This window comes from Symphalangus syndactylus, chromosome 1 (assembly GCF_028878055.3).
Source record: "Symphalangus syndactylus isolate Jambi chromosome 1, NHGRI_mSymSyn1-v2.1_pri, whole genome shotgun sequence".
Lineage (NCBI taxonomy): Eukaryota > Metazoa > Chordata > Mammalia > Primates > Hylobatidae > Symphalangus > Symphalangus syndactylus.
In genome coordinates, this window is record NC_072423.2 from 89345771 (window position 1) to 89367648 (window position 21878).

Sequence of the window (21878 nt, forward strand, 5' to 3'; positions counted from 1 at the left end):
CACACCACTGCACTCCAGCCTGGATGACAGAGTAAAACTCCATCTCAAAAAAAAAAGTGGAAATTTAAACTAAAAAACAAAAACAAACAAAAAAAACACACAGGTTCAAAGCCCTAGGATAAGTTTGCATTTCATTGTTCCCTAACTCCTTACTCTCATTTGCTGACCAAGCTTCCTGGGGTCAGGACCATCCCCTTCAACCTCAGCATCTCAACACCTAATGGATACTCATTAAAACATGTTAAGAACTCAATATCCCTGTATCAAGGCAAAGGCACCTCCCATGGGATGGACAGCACAAACATCTTCCATTTAGGCCTAGGCTTAATGCAGAGCCTGATGCATAATACGCTCTTGCTGAGAGGCTACCATCATGAGTGGAAAATGAATAAAATGCTATGCCCTTGTGATGGATATAATACATCTCATTGTAGCCCAATATGGCAGATCAGTAAGAGGCTTGGTGATCCAAATCATTAACAACAGGAAAATGTCTCCTCTCCCCCAGGTCAGGGAAGGCTTGACTTCCAATGACAAATGCTTGCAGCCTTCCAGAGAAAATAGGTGGATGATTCCATTCTGCTTGAGGAAAGTGCCCTCTTTTCCACCCACCCCCAACGCCCAACCCGCTGAACCACAGACAAGGCCACGTGTGCCTTGTCTGTGCACAGAGAGTGTCAGGCTGTGGTTAAGCCCAGGGACTCTGGGGCCAGACCACCAGTGTTTGGATCTGGCACTGCCACTCCTCAGCTATGTGATCTTGGGCAAGTAACTTCACAGCAGTAAAATATGAACTTTAAATGGTGTTTCTTCTGCACAGTCACACCCTCAAAGGACAGGGGTTGGAGCCCAGATTTCTCTTTGGACTAAGAAAAAGAATCACCCCTTCCCCACCATCCCACCCCACAGACACATCTCAGCACCAGGGCATCAGGCTTAAGATAAGGCACAGCCCTTCCTCTGGATCTCAGCCCACCCTTGCCCCCTCCACTGGTACCCTTGTGCAGTGAACATCCTGCACAACCTCTCCTGGCCGCCCTGCTGAGGTGCTTCTTTTCTGGCTAAAAAACCCTTACTCATCTGCCCCTTCTCAGTCCTTGTTTCCAGTCTTGTAATCACTGTAGTGACTCACGTCCAGATCTCTCTAGAGAAAATGTATTACTAAGTAAACAAAAAAAGCTACAAGCTTAAAGTTACCAAAACAAACGAAAACAAGTTCCAGATGAGCAGGGCCCAGAGGCATTTTCTGAAGAAGAGCCATGCCGTGCCTTATCCCATGGCCTGCGTCCCCCAAGACTGGGAGAAAGATGCAGCTGCACTCAGGCTCAGGCCCTAGTCCCTAAATTACAACCTCCTCCAAGGCTTGGAACTTAACATCAGAGGCAGTAAGAGGGGAAGTCGGGTCCCTCGCTGCCTCAGCATCACCTTCTGCCGTGGAGGAGATGAATCTGAGCCTGTCGCTTCCTGGCACACGGACCTCTGCTGCGTCTCTGCTGCCCATGGGAGCTGTCCAGATTCCCAACCTAGCATTCAAAGCCTCTCAGGATCCAGTGCACCAACCACTAGTCCCTGCACCCCCTTCCTCATGTCCACAGCTACCCCATCCTTTCTTTCCCCACCTCCATGCCTTGGCACATGCTGCTGGGAATGCCACTTCCCCTCCACGACTCATCCTGCAGGGCCTCTTTCTGAGACCACCAATGTCACTAGATACTCAGAGGATACTTACAGCATCAATGTTTAACAAATACAGCCAAGGGAGCAAAAGAATGGAGGAGGGGCCAGTGGAGCCCCCAGGCATAGGCCCAGCCCAGATGGGCTTTCTTCTCCCTCTGGCCCTGCCTTAGTAGGAGGGTTTTTTATGTTCCATTCTGGCCACTTTAAAGAAGTCAGTCAAACAGGAAGTGAGATGCAGGGCAGGAAGCAGGGTGAGGCCTGCCCTGGGATCCTCCAGCCCCTTGCTAGGAAGCCCTCGAGCTACCCACACCCAGTAGAGGAGCAGCATGGCAGGGTCCCCTCCTTGGGGAGGCCCAGGTTGAGTTCCCTGGTGCCACCATCACCCACAGCACTCCTCAAATGGCCAACAAGCCCCTTGGTGATCCAGTCCCACCCAAGCCTCCCCCGGCATTGCTGCCACTCCGTGGTGGCATCCTGTCATCAGCCAGCACTCGCCACTGTCCCCTCCTGTCCTGTGCACACCAGGCTGTTTCTGTGCCCCGGCTTATGCTGTTTGTGCCCTGCTCTGGAATGCCTTTTCTTTTCTTGGCCTCTCAGTGAACTCCTATTCATCCTTCAAAACCCTGGTTAGAGGTTGCCTCCTCTGGGAAGCCTTTGCTGATTCTCTCAGACAGACCCACATGTTGTCCCTCCCTCCCACATCTCCACTTCACTTGACCTGCAGCCCCCCTTGTCTTCCCTGGTAACTCTTGTTCACACAACTGTTCACCACCTTCATGAGCCACCTGAAGACAGAGACTTATTCCTATTTTATCTCCTCACCTCCAAAGGCAAGCAGAGGGCCTGACACGAGAAGGGTCCCAACAAATATTTGCTGAACAGAATGAATCTCTAAAATTGGCTTCCCTGTGCAGACCCCAAAGGACCCCAGTCCCTCGTGGTGACCCATTCTGGGAACTTTACTTTTTTTTTTTGAGACTGAGTCTCGCTCTGTTGCACAGGCTGGAGTACAGTGGCCCTATCTTGGCTCACCGCAACCTCCACCTCCCGGGTTGAAGCGACTCTCTTACCTCAGCCTCCCAAGTAGCTGGGACTACAGGCGTGCGCCACCACACCTGGCTAATTTTTGTATTTTTAGTAGAAAAGGGGTTTCACCATGTTAGCCTGGCTGGTCTCGAACTCCTGACCTCAGGTGATCTGCCTGCCTCAGCCTCCGAAAGTGCTGGGATTACAGGCCTGAGCCCCTGCGCCCGGCCCCATTCTGGAACCTTTCTTACCCATGGTCTGGTGCAATTCTCCATGGCTCTGTCTTCACCTGCAGTGGGTACAACCTGGGGGACTGATCGCTTTATAGTAGGAAAGAAGACAAGAAAGCAGAGCAGGCAGAGGCAGCCCTGGCCTGGGCTCAGGCCCACACATGTGCCAGGCAATCCTCGCAGAAACAACAGTGGTGTATTTGTTTCCTTGGGCTGTCAGAACAAACTACCACAAACATGGCAGCTTTAAACAATAGAGACTTATTCTCTTACAGTCTAGAAGCCAGAGTCTGTAATCAGATGTCAGCACTTCCTCCAAAAGCTCTAGAAAAGGAGCCTTTCTTGGCCCCTCCAGCTTCTGGTGGCTCCAGGCATCCCTTGGCTTGGGGCTGCATCACTGCAATCTCTACCTCCTCTTCACCTGGCCTTCCCCCTCCCTCTTTTCATGTGTCTCTCACAGAGTACTGGTCACTGGACTTAGGGCTCATCTGGATCATCCACGGTGCTCTCATCTTGAGATTCTTAAATCAATTACATCTGCAAAGTCCTCTTATCCAAATAAGGCCACATTCACAGGTTCCAGGGGTTAGGTTGTGGACATGTCTTTTGAGGGCCACCATTCAACACATTGAAAGCAACAATAGCTTCTGGGTATGGTGGCTCATGCCTGCAATCCCAGCACTTTGGGAGGACGAGGCGGACAGATCACTTGAGGTCAGGAGTTCGAGACCAGCCTGGCCAACAGGCAAAACCCCATCTCTACTAAAAATACAAAAATTAGCCAGGTGTGATGGTGCACTCCTGTAATACCAGCTACTCGGGAGGCTGAGGCAGGAGAATCGCTTGAACCCAGGAGGCGGAGGTTATGGTGAGCCGAGATCCCACCACTCCATTCCAGCCTGGGTAACAGAGCAAGACACCATCTCAAAAAAAAAAATGAAAACAGTAATAGCTAACACTTACGGGGCACTTACTATGTGCCAGCGTAAGGCTGAAACTTTCACATGGATGAGCTCATCAAATATTCACACGCACCCTCTGAGTTAGGTACCACTATCATCATCACTCACCAAGGGGAAAACTGAGGCTCAGAGAGCTTAAGCAACCCCACCAAGCCTGCTCAGCTGGGGAGCAGAGGAGCTGGAGTTCAGAGCCATGTGGTCCAGCGGCAGAGCCCAGCTCTTTCCAGCTGACGAGATTCTCTGAGGTTCTTTGTTCCCTCAGGGGAAGCAGGGTTGCCTGTCTTCAGTTAAATGCGCTCCCACTGGCCGCCTGGGAGCATCTCTGCCGTGAGCATGATCTATACACACACACACAGCTGGCGCTGCTCTTGGGTTACTCTGCAGGCCCCAGAGTGAGGCAGCCTGCTCCCTGCTGGTTTCCTGGCATGCATGGGTCCCCTGAAAGGGGATTTTGTCTTTCCAGCCTAGAGAGGCTCCATCCTCCTCCAGTGCCCTCCCTGGGCTCTATTTGCAGAGGAGACAGGGCAAGCAACTGATACTTATATCTCACGGTGCCCCACTTAGGTGGACTGTATTCTTAATTCCATTTTATAGATTAAGAAACTGAAGTTCCAACTGGGCATGATGGCTCACGCCTGTAATCCCAGCACTTTGGGAGGCCGAGGTGGGCAGATCGCAAGGTCAGGAGATCGAGATCATCCTGGCTAACACAATGAAACCCCGTCTCTACTAAAAATACAAAAAATTAGCTGGGCATGGTGGCGGGTGCCTGTAGTCCCAGCTACTCGGGAGGCTGAGGCTGGAGAATGGCATGAACTGGGAGGCGGAGCTTGCAGTGAGCCGAGATCGTGCCACTGCACTCCAGCCTGGGCGATAGAGTGAGACTCCATCTCAAAACAAAACAAAAAAAAAAAAGAAAAGAAACTGAAGTTCCATTTTTTAAAAAAAATTCATAGGTTAAAAACAGAAAGAAAGAAATGAACAGTTTACCAAGTGGCCAGGTGTGAAGGCTCATGCCTGTAATCCCAGCACTTTGGGAGATAGAGGCAGGCAGATTGCTTGAGCCCAGGAGTTTGAGGCCAGCCTGGGCAATATAGCAAGACCCCATCCCTAAAAAAAAAAACCAAAAACCAGAAGCCAAGTGGATAAAGCCAAGATTCCAAGTCAAGTCACTTCCATCTGACCCTCTCTCCTTATCAATAAAAATAATCATGGTTGTCATGGATATCGTGTTCAAACGACGACCATGTGCAGACCCTGTTCTGCCTGCTTCACGTGGATTATCTCATTTAATCCTCAGAGCAGCCCTACAATTTAGGTACTATTATAACCCCATTTAATAGATGAGGAAAGCAAGTCACAGAGGAGGGAAGGGACTTTTCCAAGGTCTCCAGTGGGTGAGCAGAGGAGCTGGGATCCTCCCAGGCCGATGAGTCTTGGTGTCCATGAGTCTTTGCAAGAACGTAGAGTCGTAACCGAGGGCTCAGGGCGCTCGTGCTCGCTCTCTCTCTCTCTCTCTCTCTCAGATACTCTGGTACCCTTTTCCCAAAGGTGTTCTGCCCTTGGCCCTGAGGAAGCCCCCCTTCTCTTTCCCTGCCCATTTCCAGCACCTTGGGAGACGTACTTTCCCCAAGGGTCCATGACCAGTGGGGAAACACCTCTCCGTGTCTTATCTAATTGCATCCCCACCATAATCATTCTCATCCTTACTCTCCAGATAGAGGAAAAAAGCCGGTAAGTGACTTCCCAGGGCCCTTGTGCTCATAAACAGTGAGCACCAGGCAAAATCCAGGCCTCTCAAAGACTCCAGCTGATTCTCTCTCTGGCCCCTAAAAGCCCCCGTTAGGAAAAGTTCTGTCTTATGATAGCAAATAAATGCAGAAGGAAGGTTAGAGTTACAGAACCACCACCCACTTGGCAACCTCCACACTAGCCGGTGAGCATCTGAAGAGGAGCAGTATTAGTCACATAGTCTCAAAGTATCTCCCTGTAAGATACTCATGAATTACAAAGAGAAAGATCATTACTTTATGGTGGAGAGACCTGGCAGACACCACCTCATCCAAGTGATCAAAGTCACATCAGCAATAACAGAACAAGCCAGCGGGGTGTGCCTCCAGATACCGAGAAGGACACAACATCACTTCTGTACAAGCTGAATTGTATCCCCCCCAAAACTCATATGCTAAATCCCTAACCCCCCACACCCATCCCTCAGAATGTGACTGTATTTGGAGATAGAGCTTTAAAGATGTGATTTAAGATTGAGGCCCTTAAGGTGGCCCTAATCCAATCTGACTGGTGTCCTTAGAAAAAGAGGAAATTTGTTTTTGTTTTTTGGGATGGAGTTTCACTCTGTCTTCCAGGCTGGAGTGCAGTGGTGCCATCTTGGCTCACTGCAACCTCCACCTCCCGGGTTCAAGTGATTCTCCCACCTCAGCCTCCTGAGGAGCTGGGATTGCAGGTGTGCACCACCACACCCAGCTAATTATTTTGTATTTTTAGTAGAGACGGGGTTTCACCATGTTGGCCAGGCTGGTCTCAAACTCCTGACCTCAAGTGATCCACCCACCTCAGCCTCCCAAAGTGCTAGGATTACAGGCATGAGCCACTGTGCCAGCCAGAAGAAGAGGAAATTTGACCACTCAAAGAGACACCAAGGATGCACCAGCACAGGGGAAAGACCACGTGAGGACTCAGTGAGAAGAAGGTCATCTGCAGGCCAAAGAGAGAGGCCTCAGGAGCAACCAGACCTGCCGCCACTTTGACCTAGCACATCCAGGCTCCAGAGCTGTGAGAAAAAGACTGTTATTTAAGCCACTCAGTCTGTATTTTGTTACAGCAGCCAAATGGACTAACACAAGGCCAAGATGCATCAACTAAATCTAATGTAACCAGGAGAAAACACCAGACAAACCCAAACTGAGGGCCATTCTGCAAAATCATCCGGCTGTACTAAAAAATGTGAAGACAAAAGAAGATAGAAGGGCGGTCCCAGATCAGAGAAGGCCAAGAGGCACACCAGCGAGACTCTGAGCCTGGATTGGGTCCTGCAGACTCCCAAAACCACTGTACTCCTTTGCCATGAAAGTCACGGTTAGGACAGTCGGCAGATGTTGCATAATTGCCAGAGCAGGAGCACCGTCATCTCGGACACATACTGCCACTTTAAGCTCCAGCTCCCTTTCTAGCCTCATGAATTTCAAGGAAATCACTTCTCTTCTAACTACAACAGCTGGAAAGAGCAGACAGTAAAATACAGATAAGACAGCTCCAGCAGAGTCGGGTGGAGGGAAAGTCTGTTGGGTAACTGCCAAACTTCACCCTCACACAATGAGCCCCAGTAAAACAGTGGGCCTTAATAAGCACATTCCTTTCCCTTCAGGGGCACTAAGATAGGGAAGCTAAAAGCAGACTCGGGGCCGGGGGTGCGGTGGCTCACACCTGTAATCCCAGCATTTTGGGAGGCCGAGGCAGGCGGATCACGAGGTCAGGAGATCAAGACCACGGTGAAACCCTATCTCCACAAAAAATACAAAAAATTAGCCGGGCGTAGTGGCGGGCGCCTGTAGTCCCTGCTACTTGGGAGGCTGAGGCAGGAGAATGGCGTGAATCCGGGAGGCGGAGCTTGCAGTGAGCCGAGATTGCGCCACTGCACTCCAGCCTGGGCAACAGAGCAAGACTCCGTCTCAAAAAAAAAAACCATAAAATAAAATAAAATAAGACTCGGGGGATATGCCCGTAGCTGCAGAAAGATATATGGGAACAGACACCCAACTCTCCCTCCCAGATACACACAGCAAAGAGACACAGAAGCAGTCCAAGCCTCTGATAAACTCTCCCATCCTGAATCCTTAAAAACTCTTAATTTGTAAGAAAGTGGGGCTCTGACCTAACTCAGCCAGCCGCCCCTCTCAGGTTTATTCAAAATAAACCTGTCCCTGTTGCCTGTTGAACTGCCCTTTCATGTTTCTTTCTTCTTTAATTCTTACAATAATGTCTGCAGATTAGATCGTTGTGTTTATACCAGTGTTGGTTTCCTGATTTTGATCACTTGACTGTAGGGGTGATTTGTTTTTTTAGGAAATGTATACTGAAGCAATTAGAGGTAAAGGGGAATCTGTCATTTCTGCAACTGACTCTTGAATGACATGGAAGAATGTGTGCGTGTGTGTGCGTTTGTGTGTGTGTGTGTCTGCACACATGCACAGAGAGAAAGCGGGAGCTACAGCAAATGTAAAAAGTGAACAGTGAACATCTGAGGAATCTGGAGGAGGCTATATGGAAATTATGCAAATCTGAAATGATTTCAAAATTAAAAGTTTAAAACTTCCACATCGTCCCTCAGGGAAAATCCACCCCACTCCGCCTTCCTGCCTGGCTCCTCTCCCTCCCCTCCTAGTCCTTCCCTCGCCAGCACTCTCAGCCTGCCTGGAGTCCTTGCCCTGGACCTTTGTGTGACCTGCTTCCTCCCTCCTCCTCCAGCCCTGCTCTCTCCAGATCCGCATCGCACCATCCCTGTCCTCCCCACCTCCTCCCACCTCTGCTCAGGACCCCTTTCCTCCAAAAACACTTCCATGTCGCCCACCCTCGATGCTGTGTTGGGTGCCTCTTCCCACTGTGCTCCCAGAGGGACTCCCACCCCGCCGCACCAAGCTTTCCCAGCTGAGCTCTAATCACAGTAGAAGTGAATTATTGCCAAGCGTTAAATCATTACTAAACCTGGTGATCATGACTTGTCTCTTTGTGTCTTCCTATCCACCATGCGGGCAAGGAAAGCATTATCACCCCCAGTTTACAAACAGGAAACCTGAGGCTCAGAATAGATAATGCGTCTGAGTCACAGCTAAGAAAGTGGTTGGGGCACCATTAGAACCGACTTTTCTTGTTTAAACTTTTATTTTAGGTTCAGGGTTACTTATGCAGGTTTGTTATATAGGTAAACGCATGTCCAGAGGGATTGTTGTACAGATTATTTCATCACCCAGATACTAAGCCTAGCACCCAATAGTTATTATTTCCCCCCTTCTCCTTCCTCTTACCCTCCACCCTTCAATAGGCCCCAGTGTGTGCCATTCCCCTCTATGTGTCCATGTGTTCTCATCATTTAGCCTTCAGTTGTAAGTGAGAACATGTGGTATTGGTTTCTGTTCCTGCATTTGTTTGCTAAGGATAATAGCCTCCAGCTCCATCCATGTTCTTGCAAGAGACATGATTTCATTCGTTTTTATGGCTGCGTAGTATTTCATGGTGTATGTGTACCACATTTTCTTTTCTTTTTATTTATTTATTTATTTTTTTTTTTTTGAGACGGAGTCTCACTCTGTCGCCCAGGCTGGAGTGCAATGGCGCTATCTCGGCTCACCTCCACCTCCTGGGTTCAAGCGATTCTCCTGCCTCAGCCCCCTGAGTAGCTGGGACTACAGGTGCGTGCCACCACAGCCAGCTAATTTTTGTATTTTTAGTAGAGACGGGGTTTCACCACGTTAGCCAGGATGGTCTCGATCTCCTGACCTCGTGATCCGCCCGCCTTGGCCTCCCAAAGGGCTGGGATTACAGACGTGAGCCGCTGAGCCCGGCATGTACCACATTTTCTTTATCGAGCCTACGATTGATGAGTATTTGATTCCATGTCTTGGCTATTGTGAATTGTGCTGCACTGAACATATGCACGCATGTTCAGTGTCTTTATGATAGAAAAATTTATATTCCTTTGGATATATACCCAGTAATGTGATTTCTGCGTCAAATGATAGTTCCGTTTTCAGCTCTTTGAGAAATCACCACACTGCCTCCCACAATGGTTGAACCAATTTACACTCCCACCAAGAGCGTATAAGCACTCCTTTTTCTCTGCAACCTCACCAGAACCCGGCTGTTAGCTATCAAGGCTCTTGCTCTCCCCTTCCAGCAGCTGCTAATTATAATAGCCACGTTTTCTAATGTTTGCTGAGCTCAAACGCTGCTGGTCCCTAGGCTAATCACTTGCAGGAATTAGTGCCAGGACGTGGGGCTGGTGACAGTCCCTCCCTCAGAGGATGCTCAGGCGGTATAAGGAGCTAACACAAGCAAAGCCTGGCGCTGTAATCACGGCAGACCGCAGGCCATTCTTGTTTCCAGCACTTTTATGTCTTAGAGCTGTTCTAGATTTACAGAACTGAGAAGATAGTACAGACAGTTTCCATACACCGCAGGCCCAGTTTACCTCATAACTGATCTTACATGAGTATGTTACATTTATTACAATTAATGAACAAACCAATGTGGACACATTGTTATTAACTAAAATCCACTTTCTTCACTTTTACTTCCTTTTTCTGTTCCATGATCCCATCCAGTTGCCACATTACATTTAGTTGTCCTTGTTATTTTTTATTAGTCATAGTCATCGTCATACTGACTGGCTGAATCCTCAGGAGAGCCCTTGGAGGGGCTACTGGTCTGTTTACTCACCTGCAGCCCCCATTCCGCTGCCAGCTCTGGGGACTGTGTCTTCCTGGTCTTGCTCTAACGCCCCTAAAGCCCTGCCTGAGGAGCTGTGACTGCACTAACCAGGCCGGCAGCTCCCAGTGGTCCTGAGGCCTCAAGGCAGGAAGGAGGGCCTGGAGAGCCTGTTGGGGCAGGAAGGGAGTTCGGAAAGGCTGGGGTGGGAGGGAGACAGTGGAGGGCCTGAGGTCTGCAGGGCCACCTCCCAGCCCTGGATCCCTTCCCACAGCCCATCTGCAGCCTCAGTATTCTGGAAAGCTCCCTCCTCCCTTCCAAAGCCACAGGTGTGGGACAGAAAGCCAGGGTGAGGGGCCACGTGCGGCTTTCTGCCTCCCGCTGCCTTTGGAGCAGGAGTTTCACCACAGCCCCTGGTGGCCAGGTGGGTGCTCCTCCAGGTGGGCCCCCTTTGCCCTTAGAGGCACCCACCTCCTCCATAAAAGGCCTGGGCCCAGCTCTGGTGGCGAGGGGGTAGGGGGTGTGTCTGTGGCGTCTCATGGCAGGAGGCTCAGGCACAACCTGGGGTTACCGTGTGGCCCTGCTACTGCTGGTCGCCACCCTGGGGCTGGGTAGGCGGCTCCAGACCGACCCTGGCCTCCCAGGCCTCCAGCACAGCTATGACTGTGGGATCAAGGGAATGCAGCTGCTGGTGTTCCCCAGGCCAGGCCAGACTCTCCGCTTCAAGGTGGTGGGTGAGTGCTGGCAGAGTCCTGGCCCCTGCCTCCCTGGCCACGGGCTGCTGCCAGAAGGGAGCTGGGACCCTTCCCCTGGAGAACGAGCAAGAACAGAGGCCTCCCTCCAGCCTGGGGGTGTCCAGCCCCCCACCCCCTCACCACAGAAAAGGGCAAGGAGAATCATCACACAGGGCAGCTTCTCCCACGTTAGTGTGCGTGGAAAACACCTGGCCACCTTGTTGAGGTGCGGGTTCTGATTCAGTGGGCCTGGGGCAGGGCCAAGCCTCTGCATTTCTTTTCTTCTTTTTTTTTTTTTTTTTTTCTGAGACAGTCTCACTTTCACTCTGTTCCCCAGGCTAGAGTGCAGTGGCACAATCTCAGCTCACTGCAACCTCCACCACCCAGGTTCAAGCAATTCTCCTGCCTCAGCCTCTTAGTAGCTGGGACTACAGGTGTGTGCCACCACGCCCGGCTACTTTTTGTATTTTTAGTAGAGATGGGGTTTCACGATATTGCTCAGGCTGGTCTCGAACTCCTGACCTCAGCTGATCCACCTGCCTCAGCCTCCTGAAGTGCTGGGGTTATAGGCATGAGCCACTGCACCCGGCCTAGGCTCTGCATCTCTAACCACACTCAGTCAAAACTGAGGCTGAGGGTCCATAAACCACTTTCAGCAGCAGGACCTAGTAGGCATGGCCTGGTGTGGGTTTGGAACTGGGGTTTGGATCTGCAGCTTCTAAACGGTGTGATCTTGGACAACTGACCTGACCCATAAGCCTCTGTTTCCTCATCTGCAAGGTGGGGAAGATGAACCTGGCTGTGCTCATGGAACAAGGGCATGGGGACATGCCCACACCCAGAGAGTGCCCAGGCTGTTCTGGGCCAATAAGTGGGGTGGACACCTAGGGGGTGTCTCCAAGCAACTGCAGCAGCCACAGTTAACCTGGGAAATGGGTTCAGATCTTTCTACAAAGCCCAGGATTCAGATCCTCATTCTGCCCCTCATCGTGTGCACCTGAGAAAGCTCACAGACCCTCCCTTCCTCAGCTGCCTCAGCCACAGGATGTGGATAACTAAGCTTAAAAGAAGTGATGTGAAATACTCAGGCCAGTGCCTGAGACCCTGTGTATCCCTTCTCCACCTTCTCTTCGTGCCTGCCTGCTGTCGTGTGCTACGAGCAGGGAACCCTAGCTAGAAAGATCCTAAGACTCCCCATCCCCTTACAGCTGTGGAAACTGAGAGTAGAGACGGGAAGGGGCTTGCCCAAGACCACACAACAAACTAATAGCAAAGCCAAGGCAAGAACCCAGGTCTCCTGGCTGCTGAGTGGGAACTCCTTCCGAGACCCCAGCAACCTCTCCCTGCACCCTTCAACATCCCTGGCCCCTCCCCTTCCCCTACTGCAGATGAATTTGGGAACCGATTTGATGTCAACAACTGCTCCATCTGCTACCACTGGGTCACCTCCAGGCCGCAGGAGCCTGCAGTCTTCTCGGCTGATTACAGAGGCTGCCACGTGCTGGAGAAGGTAGGGGTTGTTCATACTCTGGCACAGGAGTCAGCTTGTCCTAGTGTCATGTCAGGCTGAAGAGGCCCCTCATGGACCAGAAAGGAGCCAAAGCCGAAGATCTGTTGAGCTGGTGGGTGAGGGAAACTAAGTCCTGGAAAGTACTTTCTGGAATCCACCATGAATCCAGCTTCCTGCCTAACGGCCAGCTCAGCTCTCGTGGGCCCGTCCCCTGCCGGGGTATGCTAGGTGGCCTCACCTTGCTGCTGTCTGATGGCCTCTCACCTGCAGGATGGGCGTTTCCACCTGAGGGTGTTCATGGAGGCTGTGCTGCCCAATGGTCGTGTGGATGTGGCACAAGACACTACTCTGATCTGTCCCAAACCTGACCACTCCTGGACTCTGGACTCCCAGCTGGCACCACCCGCCATGTTCTCTGTCTCGACCCCACAAACCTTTTCCTTCCTCCCCACCTCTGGCCATACCTCCCCAGGCTCTGGCCATGCCTTTCCCAGCCCACTGGACCCAGGGCACAGCTCTGTCCGCCCAACCCCTGCTTTACCATCCCCTGGACCTGGACCTGCCCTCGCCACCCTGGCTCAAGCCCACTGGGGCACCTTGGAACACTGGGATGTGAACAAACCAGATTACATAGGTACGCAGGACATCTGAGTGTACTTACCCTCTGTCTGGGGCCTTCTGGAGTACAGGGTGGCCTAACAGCCTTTTACTGGCCTCTAAGCCATTTCTTTTCTTTTTTCGTTTTTTCCTTTTTTAAGAAAAAGATGATTCTTTTATTCCTTTGTAGTATCTGGAAAACAGCTTTAAACATGTATAGGTATACTAAAGCTAGAAGAGGTCTTATAAATTTGTTTCCTAACTTTAGGCAGAAACTCACTGAAACCGTTGCCAGCAACACCTGGTTCTCGGAAAATATTTTCTAGAAATTTCAGTAATATGCAGTTTTGAGGGAGGACATTTAGTGTGCTGGCTAAGAGCACAAGCTCGAGCACAGAGGCAATTCCAGGGCCATGATTTGCAAACTGTGTGCCTTCAGCTTCATCACTCTGTCCCAACCCTAGGTACCCACCTGAGCCAGGAGCAGTGCCAGGTGGCCTCAGGGCACCTCCCCTGCATCGTGAGAAGAACTTCAAAGGAAGCCTGTCAGCAGGCTGGCTGCTGCTATGACAACACCAGAGAGGTTCCCTGTTACTATGGCAACACAGGTACAACCTCCCACCCCAGCAAGATCCTGGTCCCCTGGACTCTGAAGCGGAAGGAGAGCTGTCTCCTCCAGCTGGTAGAACCTGCTTCCTATCCTCCTCCTGGACAGCCCAACTCCCAGAGCAGATGGGGTGGTCACATGTCCCAGCTGGCCTTATAACAACTGTCCCAGGGAACTATTAATAGATCTACCTTATACACATCTGGACTTTCAGATCGAAAACACCCTGGTTTGGATGACAGATTATATGGTGAACCTACTTTTAGAGTGTAGTTCAACTCAATTTGTCACATGGATGAGAAAATCAGTCCATAAAGGGTTTGCTGGGGCCAACGCCAGCGTAAGTGGAGAGTAAGCGTCCAGACTCCCAGACCCGCACTTAAAGCCTGGCTGTCACCCAGCTATCCCGTCTCTGTGCTGGATGGACACCAAACCCCAAGGCCCTCATCTGCCTTTGTCCCAGCTACTGTCCAGTGCTTCAGAGATGGCTACTTTGTCCTTGTGGTGTCCCAAGAAATGGCCTTGACACACAGGATCACACTGGCCAACATCCACCTGGCCTATGCCCCCACCAGCTGCTCCCCAGCACAGCACACGGAAGCTTTCGTGGTCTTCTACTTCCCTCTCACCCACTGTGGAACCACAATGCAGGTAGGAGCCGGGACCACAGGCTGGGGCCTGGTACCCCACCAGAAAGCCTCACCCAGCTGTCTCTTCCCACAGGTGGCTGGCGACCAGCTCATCTATGAGAACTGGCTGGTGTCTGGCATCCACATCCGAAAGGGGCCACAGGGTTCTATCACGCGGGACAGCACCTTCCAGTAAGGGCAGCCCTCCTCCTACAGGCGTGGCTGTGTGCGAGGGTGTCAGGGGGCACAGGAGAGCTCAGTACAGGCTTCGGAGCCATCTCAGCTCAAACCTAGGCTCTGCTGTTACCTGGCTATGTGATCTTAGGCAAGGGGCCACCTCTTCCCAGCCTCCCCTGCTGGGCAGGGTAACTGTCCCTCTCTCAGGGCAGACGTGAGTGTTAAGTGGAGCCCTTCCATGCCTGGCCTGCAGGGCTCGGCTAGAAGCCCATAGCCAGTCCTGAGAGAGCTGGAGTCCTGAGAGAGCCCTGTCCTGGTCTCTCCAAGAACCAAGCTCAAAGCAACTGAAAGCGTTCCCTTCAGGTCCCAGGAGGAGGCTGAGGCTACGGCTGTTGCTCCTAATGTCAGGTTAAGAAGCCACAGATGAAGTTGAAGATACCTCTCTGAGGATGTGGTGGGAGAGGAACTGGGTGGGGGAGGAACCCCTCATTGTTAGGGGCCTCCTGGACCTGCTGACTCAAGAGGCAAAACCAACCCAGGTGCTCAGGATGCCAGTGGGGGTGACCCAAGGGAATCTGTCACGCCTGGCTCTGAACCTGTGTGACCAGGGGCAAAGCACCTAACCTTCACCCTGTGGGACAGAGCCAATGGGTTGTAGAAATCCTGTGCTTGACACTGCGTGGTTGCCGGGCATCTCCTTCCCCTTCCCGCCCTGCCGTGAGGGTTGGGGAGCAGGGGACTGCATCACAGTTCAAATGTATTTGGCTTTAAAGCTCTAAGTACCACAGAGGTGGTAGCTCACACCTGTGATCCCAGCGCTTTGGGAGGCCTAGGTGGGACAATTGCTGGAAGTTCAAGACTAACCTGGGCAACACAGTGAGACCCCATTTCTATTTTTTATTTTAATTAAAAAAAACCCCATAAGTTCTTATGGCCAAGTCGTGGGGGACAAGTCTGTGTCATGCCTTAGACTCTCTGATGTAAGAGCTATGGGAGTCAGCCAGAGGTCAACAGAGTGCCTAGGGATTCCCAGAGGGAGGCAGAAGTCGGGGAAACAGCTGTAGCCGGCAGGACTAGGCCAGAGAGCTCCTCAGACACAAGGCCTTCAGAACAGGGGTGACCCACTTATACCTACTTAGCATCTCCTTGGTGCCAGGCCTCTGGGGTGCTAGGAGGGTGTGGGCCCCACCAGAGTGTGGAGGAGTAGCCACCATGGCCCTTAGGCTAGTGAGGAAGATGCTAGACACTGTGGCCTTTAGGCTGTGGCAGACCAGCTGCAACTACAAGGACAATGAAGACACAGGTGCATTATCTTGTGATCTCATTCAGTCTCAGTGCCCTCAAAGGGAGGCAGTCACAGCCATTTTACAAATGAGGACACTGAGGCTTAGGTTAAAAGACTTGCTTGTGGTCCCAAAGCCTGTAAATGCTAAGGAGACTCAAACCCAGGTCTGTCGGGAGGCAGAGCACCTAGGCTCATTCACCAGCCTCAACTGTCAGGCTCCAGGGGCCTCGAATGGCACAGCAGGCAGCTGTGGGTAGCCAGGGCAGACCCAACAAGGTGCCAGCCCCCTAGGGCCTATCTCTATCCTGCTGTATTCTCCCACCGGGTGCAGGGCCTGGCATAACAGGCTTGAGCCATCCCAGGGAGACCAGGTGGGCAGAGGATGGGGCAGGGTGAGCTTCCTGAGCCCGCCTTGGAAATGCTGAGTATTGCTTAAGTAGCATCCATCTGCCCTGCTGGACAGTACCATATTTGTTGCACCCACGGAGTTGGTGCCTAGTTTATCACGTAAACAGGATGCTCTGATTCTGTGTCTTCTCCCCCATCCTCTTGCACGTGGACTTCAGGCTTCATGTGCGCTGTGTCTTCAACGCCAGTGACTTCCTGCCCATTCAGGCGTCCATTTTCCCACCCCCATCGTCTGCCCCTGTGACCCAGCCCGGCCCCCTGCGGCTTGAGCTGCGGATTGCCAAGGGTATGCTATGCTATCCCTGCCCTCTTCTGGCCCCCACTTCCCTGACGCACAGCCCACCCTGGCTCATGAGTCACTCTCCCTGCAGACGAGACCTTCAGCTCCTACTATGGGGAGGATGACTATCCCATCGTGAGGCTGCTCCGAGAACCAGTCCATGTGGAGGTCCGGCTTCTGCAGAGGACAGACCCCAACCTGGTCCTGCTGCTGCACCAGTGCTGGGGCGCTCCCAGTGCCAACCCCTTCCAGCAGCCCCAGTGGCCCATCCTGTCAGACGGGTGAGTGCCCCCATGCTCCCCCTACCTGCTCTGCCTCCTGTAAACAGCCTCTCTGACTTCTCTTCTCAGATGCCCTTTCGAGGGCGACAGCTACAGAACCCAAATGGTAGCCTTGGACGGGGCCACACCTTTCCAGTCTCACTACCAGCGATTCACTGTTGCCACCTTCGCCCTCCTGGACTCTGGCTCCCAGAGAGCCCTCAGAGGACCGGTAAGAAGCCCTGGCTGCCGCATGCCTGGCCCCATCTGTTAAGTGGGGAGGAGCTGGTCGCCAAATCCCTCTGACCCCGTGAACTTATGTGGACAAAGTTCTGGGATGGGGCTTGGCGTCTACCAGGTGTCGTGGAAAGCAGCGGGCTTCGGGTCAGCAAGAGGTAACCCATAAACACCACCAGGAGGAAGGAAGATTCTGCCTGTGCTGCAATCAGCCCTAAATCTGAACTCTGATCATGGCGTTCTAGGGTAGCCTCGCCTCACTTCTGATTCCACAAATGATAATGTGTTCCATGTAATTCTGCTTTGAATTTTCTTTAACTCAGCAACTTCTCCAGAAGGTAAAAGTAGATAAACTTAGGGTGTATTTAGGTTTTCTATGTAATGTACAGATGGCCTCAGAGGTGACAGATGCACTTGTCCTGTTGAACAACGTATCTTTCACATCACATACCCAAATCTCTAGATTTTTAAATCACTGCCTGTTATTATGTCAGATGTAGACTGATCTCACTGGTAAGCACTGGTTAGTGTGGCTTCATTCTCAATCTCTGCTGTGTGCTGCCTCCTGATCCAAGAGACACTGACCTGCCTGGATGAGGGGTGCCCATGGGTGGGGGCTCCTGGGTGCTGGGTCGGGTCAGCTCCTCCTGCTTCTGCTCCCGTAGGGCACTGCGCCTGCCCTTGTGTATCTGGAAGCAGTGGTAATCTGCCCTCCCCTCTGCCCCCAGTCACTGGTCTCCAGGGGTCACAAAAGGAGGGCAAACATCTATTCTCCTACTGCCTGACCAAGTCCCACCTCCTTGGAATTTGCTGTCTCCCTCAGTAGGGCAGGTGAGAGAGATCCAGCCCTCCCGGGGGCTGTGCAGCCAGAGGCAGCATTGGTGGAGCAGGCCCGCCAAGAACTGGGGCATTATGAAGTGAGGTGGTCCCCGCCTGCAGGGCACTCCACTGCAGACTTGGACCTTGGGGAGCGGGGAAGGTGTGGATTTCAAATCTGGAAGGAACACATTCAGCTCCATACTCCCTCAGCATGGGCAGCGGTCATCTTGGTCAAGAAGCTCAGATTTCTCCTTGCCTGGCCAGCAGCAGCCTAGACTTGGCCCAGCTCGGGGATCCCATGTCCCTCCCTCTGTGCTTCCTGCCTGGTGGCACTGAGCCAGCCACTTTGATGTTCTTCTCCTTGACCAGGTTTACTTGTTCTGCAGCACCTCTGCCTGCCACACCTTAGGGCTGGAGACTTGCTCCACTGCATGCAGCACTGGCACTACAAGTGAGTCTGGGGTGCAAGTGGCATTTGTTCCTTCATACATCTTCAGGCCTGTGCCTGGCCTTTGGGCCACAGGGGCAGGAGACCAGCCCAAGATTTCATTCTTCCCCTGGGCAGGACAGCGACGATCCTCAGGTCACGGTAATGACACTGCCAGGCCCCAGGACATCGTGAGCTCTCCGGGGCCAGTGGGCTTTGAGGATTCTTATGGGCAGGAGCCCACACTTGGGCCCACAGGTAGGAGGGCTTCTGGGTGGGCCCTTCAGGCTTTACGCATTCTTAGCCCCCAAGACTGTGCTGACAAAACAGGGATGCTCCAGCCATAGCTGAGGGCAAGAGATGGTGTCACTGCAGTCAGTGGGGAACTAAGTGAAGACAGACACAGTCCACCTCATCTGCAGAAAGGCAGCTTCAGCTCTGCCCAGTGTGATACAAAGTTCTGGGGTGGAGGGGAGTGTTGGAGGGGCCTCACCCAGCCCTGCCGATCCCTTCTCTCTGACAGACTCCAATGGGAACTCCAGCCTGAGGCCTCTCCTTTGGGTGGTCCTTTCGCTGCCAGCTGTTGCCCTGGTCCTTGGGTTTGGTGTCTTTGTGGGCCTGAGCCAGACCTGGGCCCAGAAGCTTTGGGAAAGCAACAGACAGTGAATGGGCTCAATAAACAATCATTTCAAACCTACTGAAACCAGGTGTGGAGAAGTTATTTGTGACCACTAGAACAGAACTATTTCTTATGTGAGAAACTTCCTCCAAGTCAGCTCTGTCCTTCCAGAACTGTGATGTCGATTACAAATACTTCATATATGCCACACCTTGCACAGAGGCCAATGTCCCCCAAGGCTCAACTTGGGAGCCTCTGCCTCTCCACAAGGAATGGTGGCATTTCAGGCAGAGCAAACAGGACAAAGATACTGGAGGTTAAGATGTTGGCAGTCAAAGAACAGCAACAGCTGGGAACAGGGCCCCTGGCAGGAATGAATGGCTTGTGAAGGCTTGTCACCTCCTCACAGACACAGGAGTTCTGACAAGGGCATCCTCAAAGCACCCTGAGCAGCTGCTGTCACGGATAAGGGTTACTCTAAGGCTGAGTTGAAGGAGCACTTCACAGACTCACTGAGCCTGCCAGCCTACCGCTAAAGGCTGCATTTCTGACCACAGCCTCCCATCCCCTCCCCCTGGCCTCCCAAGACTATCCATGTGGGAAGGGCTGGGCACAGGAGGAATGGCAGCCTGCTGGCCCTGACACTGGCTGCCATGGTGGGCATGGCCACCAGACAGGTCCGTGCCAGTGCTGGCTATGCCACTGAGCCCAGTTTGCCCATGTATGGCATGGGCCTTCATCTCTGACTTGGCAGCAAAGCCCTTTCCAGACATGTGGATCCTCTAGGTGGAGAAGGGGGCAGGATGCTAGGGTTTGGCCTCAATGGGACAGGGAGAAGAATCTGGTAAGGAAGCCTGAACTTGGTTTCAGACACTTTTCCGGACTTCAGGTAGAGCACGAGCTTGGAGAGCTGTTACAAGGGGAGCTAAGGTACTCAAGTCATGCCTGTGGCCTTGATACTGCATGTACCCCCTACTCACCCAGCTCTGGCCTACTCAGCCTTTCCTGTCTTCAGAATACTGGTCAAGCATGTGGATCCCACAGCTGGCTTATTAGCTGTGTGATATTCAGTAAGTTACTCAACTTCCCTGGGCCTCAGATTTCTCATCTGTAAAATGAGGTTAATGTCTATTCCCATAAAGTATTGGTTAAAATGAGTTAATAGATAAGAATGCTTAGAATCATACATAACTGCCAATAGTAACTGGGTGCTATTAACTACTGACTAGAATTTCATTTCCTCTTGCCCCAAGCCTAATGCTTACCTAGTTTTTGTTGTCAATGTTTTGGTTTGGTTTTGTATGTACAAGTTTACACACCAATACGAAGAGGGGATAGGAAAAACTGCTGTCTTTTGACTCCTCTAGCTAGAGGGAGAAAATAAAAGGCAGGAAGGCCCAAACATTTGCCATGGAAGCTAAGTGACCTCCCTTCTCTGGGCCTGTCTTCCCACCTATGGCTAGCAACGGCCAGTCTTGCCCTGCCCAACTTCCTGGCTTGTACAGGGAGACACAGGATATATCCTGCAGGGTCAGTGTGACATAGGTGAGGATTCTTAGCTTGACTGGTTGGAGGAGCCAGGCTGACTTGGTCTTAGGGGCCTGGGTTCTGGTTCCTTCCAGCATTAACTCTTCCTTCTTCCCCTCCCTCCATCATACAAGCTCATGTAAGGATTTCAAACTTCCAGAGGTACCAACTGGAAAACACTGTGTAACTGAATTTGCTTTAACACAAGGGTAGATGTCTTGTGTCATTTCCTATCATTTCAAATAGATGTAGTCTCTAAACTGTGGTTGAACTATGATATTTGATCTGTTGATAGAGACCAAGTGGGTTAAGGATGATGAGTGTTGAACACAATTACTTAAGCATATAGTTCTTTGTATACTATTTTCTTGAAAGACAATCTTAGAACTGCTGGGTCAAGACCACACCTCTTATGACTGTGGGGCTCGGGACTGTCTGAGTGTCTCCCCACCCAATGCCATTGTGCAGGCTTGCCACCACAGGCCGGTAACACTCTAAATCTTTGCCTATCTGAGCATCATAAGGCAAATGGCATTGGCTGTTTTGAAGGGGCTCTTTTGGATTAGAAGTCAAGCATCTTTCTAGCCATTGGTATCGCATTAAGTTACCCTTCATGTCTTTTATCTACTCTCCACTATTTCTCTCCTCATCTGTAAAGAGCTTTCACAAATCAAGGGGCCAGTATCCTCATTTTATAAATTTTCCATCTAATTGGCTATTGGCTTTTCTCTGCCGGATTCTTTTATCTTAGAAGGATTATGTAACAATGAATTTTTCCCTCTCATATTTGTATTTTTGAGTAAGGCAAAGACTTTCCCCTATCCTATATAATCATCCAAGTATCCATTTGCTTTATTGTGATATTCCAGTAACAATGCAATTGTGTATCTCCTACTTCCAAGTGTATATAGGCACATGATTTTGGCAACTGATAAATTGTGCATAGATTTTGTCAACAATTCCATGTCAAAGGAGTCTGTTTACTGAAACAAATATACAAACTATATGAACAATGAAGTTCATTGCAGTGCTAGCTTTGTCTCGGGGGAAGCAATCTAAATTTTGGCTTTCCTAGATAACAAAATTTAGTCTAAATTTTGCCCAATTTAAAGCTTTCTTCCTCCCTTCTTACCACCTCCCGATGTGAGCAGGCCCCTGCTGGGCCTGGAGAACAATTCATCAGACCCGATGGGGACAGTGACCACTGTCTCTGACCTGTGGCAGGAGCTGTCTCTGACCTGTGGCAGGAGCTGTCTCTGACCGTTGCAGGAGCTGTCTCTGGCCGTGGCAGGAGCTGTCTCTGACTGTGGCAGGAACTGTCTCTGACTGAAGCAGGAGCTCTCTCTGACTGTGGCAGGAGCTGTCTCTGATCGTGGCAGGAGCTGTCTCTGACTGTGGCAGGAACTGTCTCTGACTGAAGCAGGAA

At 51.5% G+C, this 21878-nt stretch overlaps 1 protein-coding gene across 1 annotated transcript; it reads left to right on the forward strand.

Annotated features, from left to right (window-relative positions):
• The first annotated feature begins 10854 nt into the window (after positions 1–10854).
• On the forward strand, positions 10855–19175 carry ZP1 (zona pellucida glycoprotein 1). Its single transcript, XM_055276724.2, has 12 exons — positions 10855–11070; positions 12459–12580; positions 12851–13214; positions 13642–13785; positions 14248–14435; positions 14508–14605; positions 16442–16569; positions 16655–16844; positions 16914–17055; positions 18249–18330; positions 18445–18564; positions 18830–19175. The coding sequence occupies exons 1-12, from the start codon at positions 10875–10877 to the stop codon at positions 18970–18972; spliced, it is 1917 nt and encodes a 638-aa protein (XP_055132699.1). The 5' UTR covers positions 10855–10874; the 3' UTR covers positions 18973–19175.
• Positions 19176–21878: the final 2703 nt, after the last annotated feature.

Coding starts and splice junctions, on each gene's coding strand:
- ZP1 (XM_055276724.2), top strand. CDS start 10,875: ATGGCAGGAGGCTCAGGCACAACCTGGGGTTACCGTGTGGCCCTGCTA. Junction 16,570..16,654: donor TGAGCTGCGGATTGCCAAGG/GTATGCTATGCT, acceptor CTCTCCCTGCAG/ACGAGACCTTCAGCTCCTAC. Junction 17,056..18,248: donor AGAGAGCCCTCAGAGGACCG/GTAAGAAGCCCT, acceptor CTCCTTGACCAG/GTTTACTTGTTCTGCAGCAC.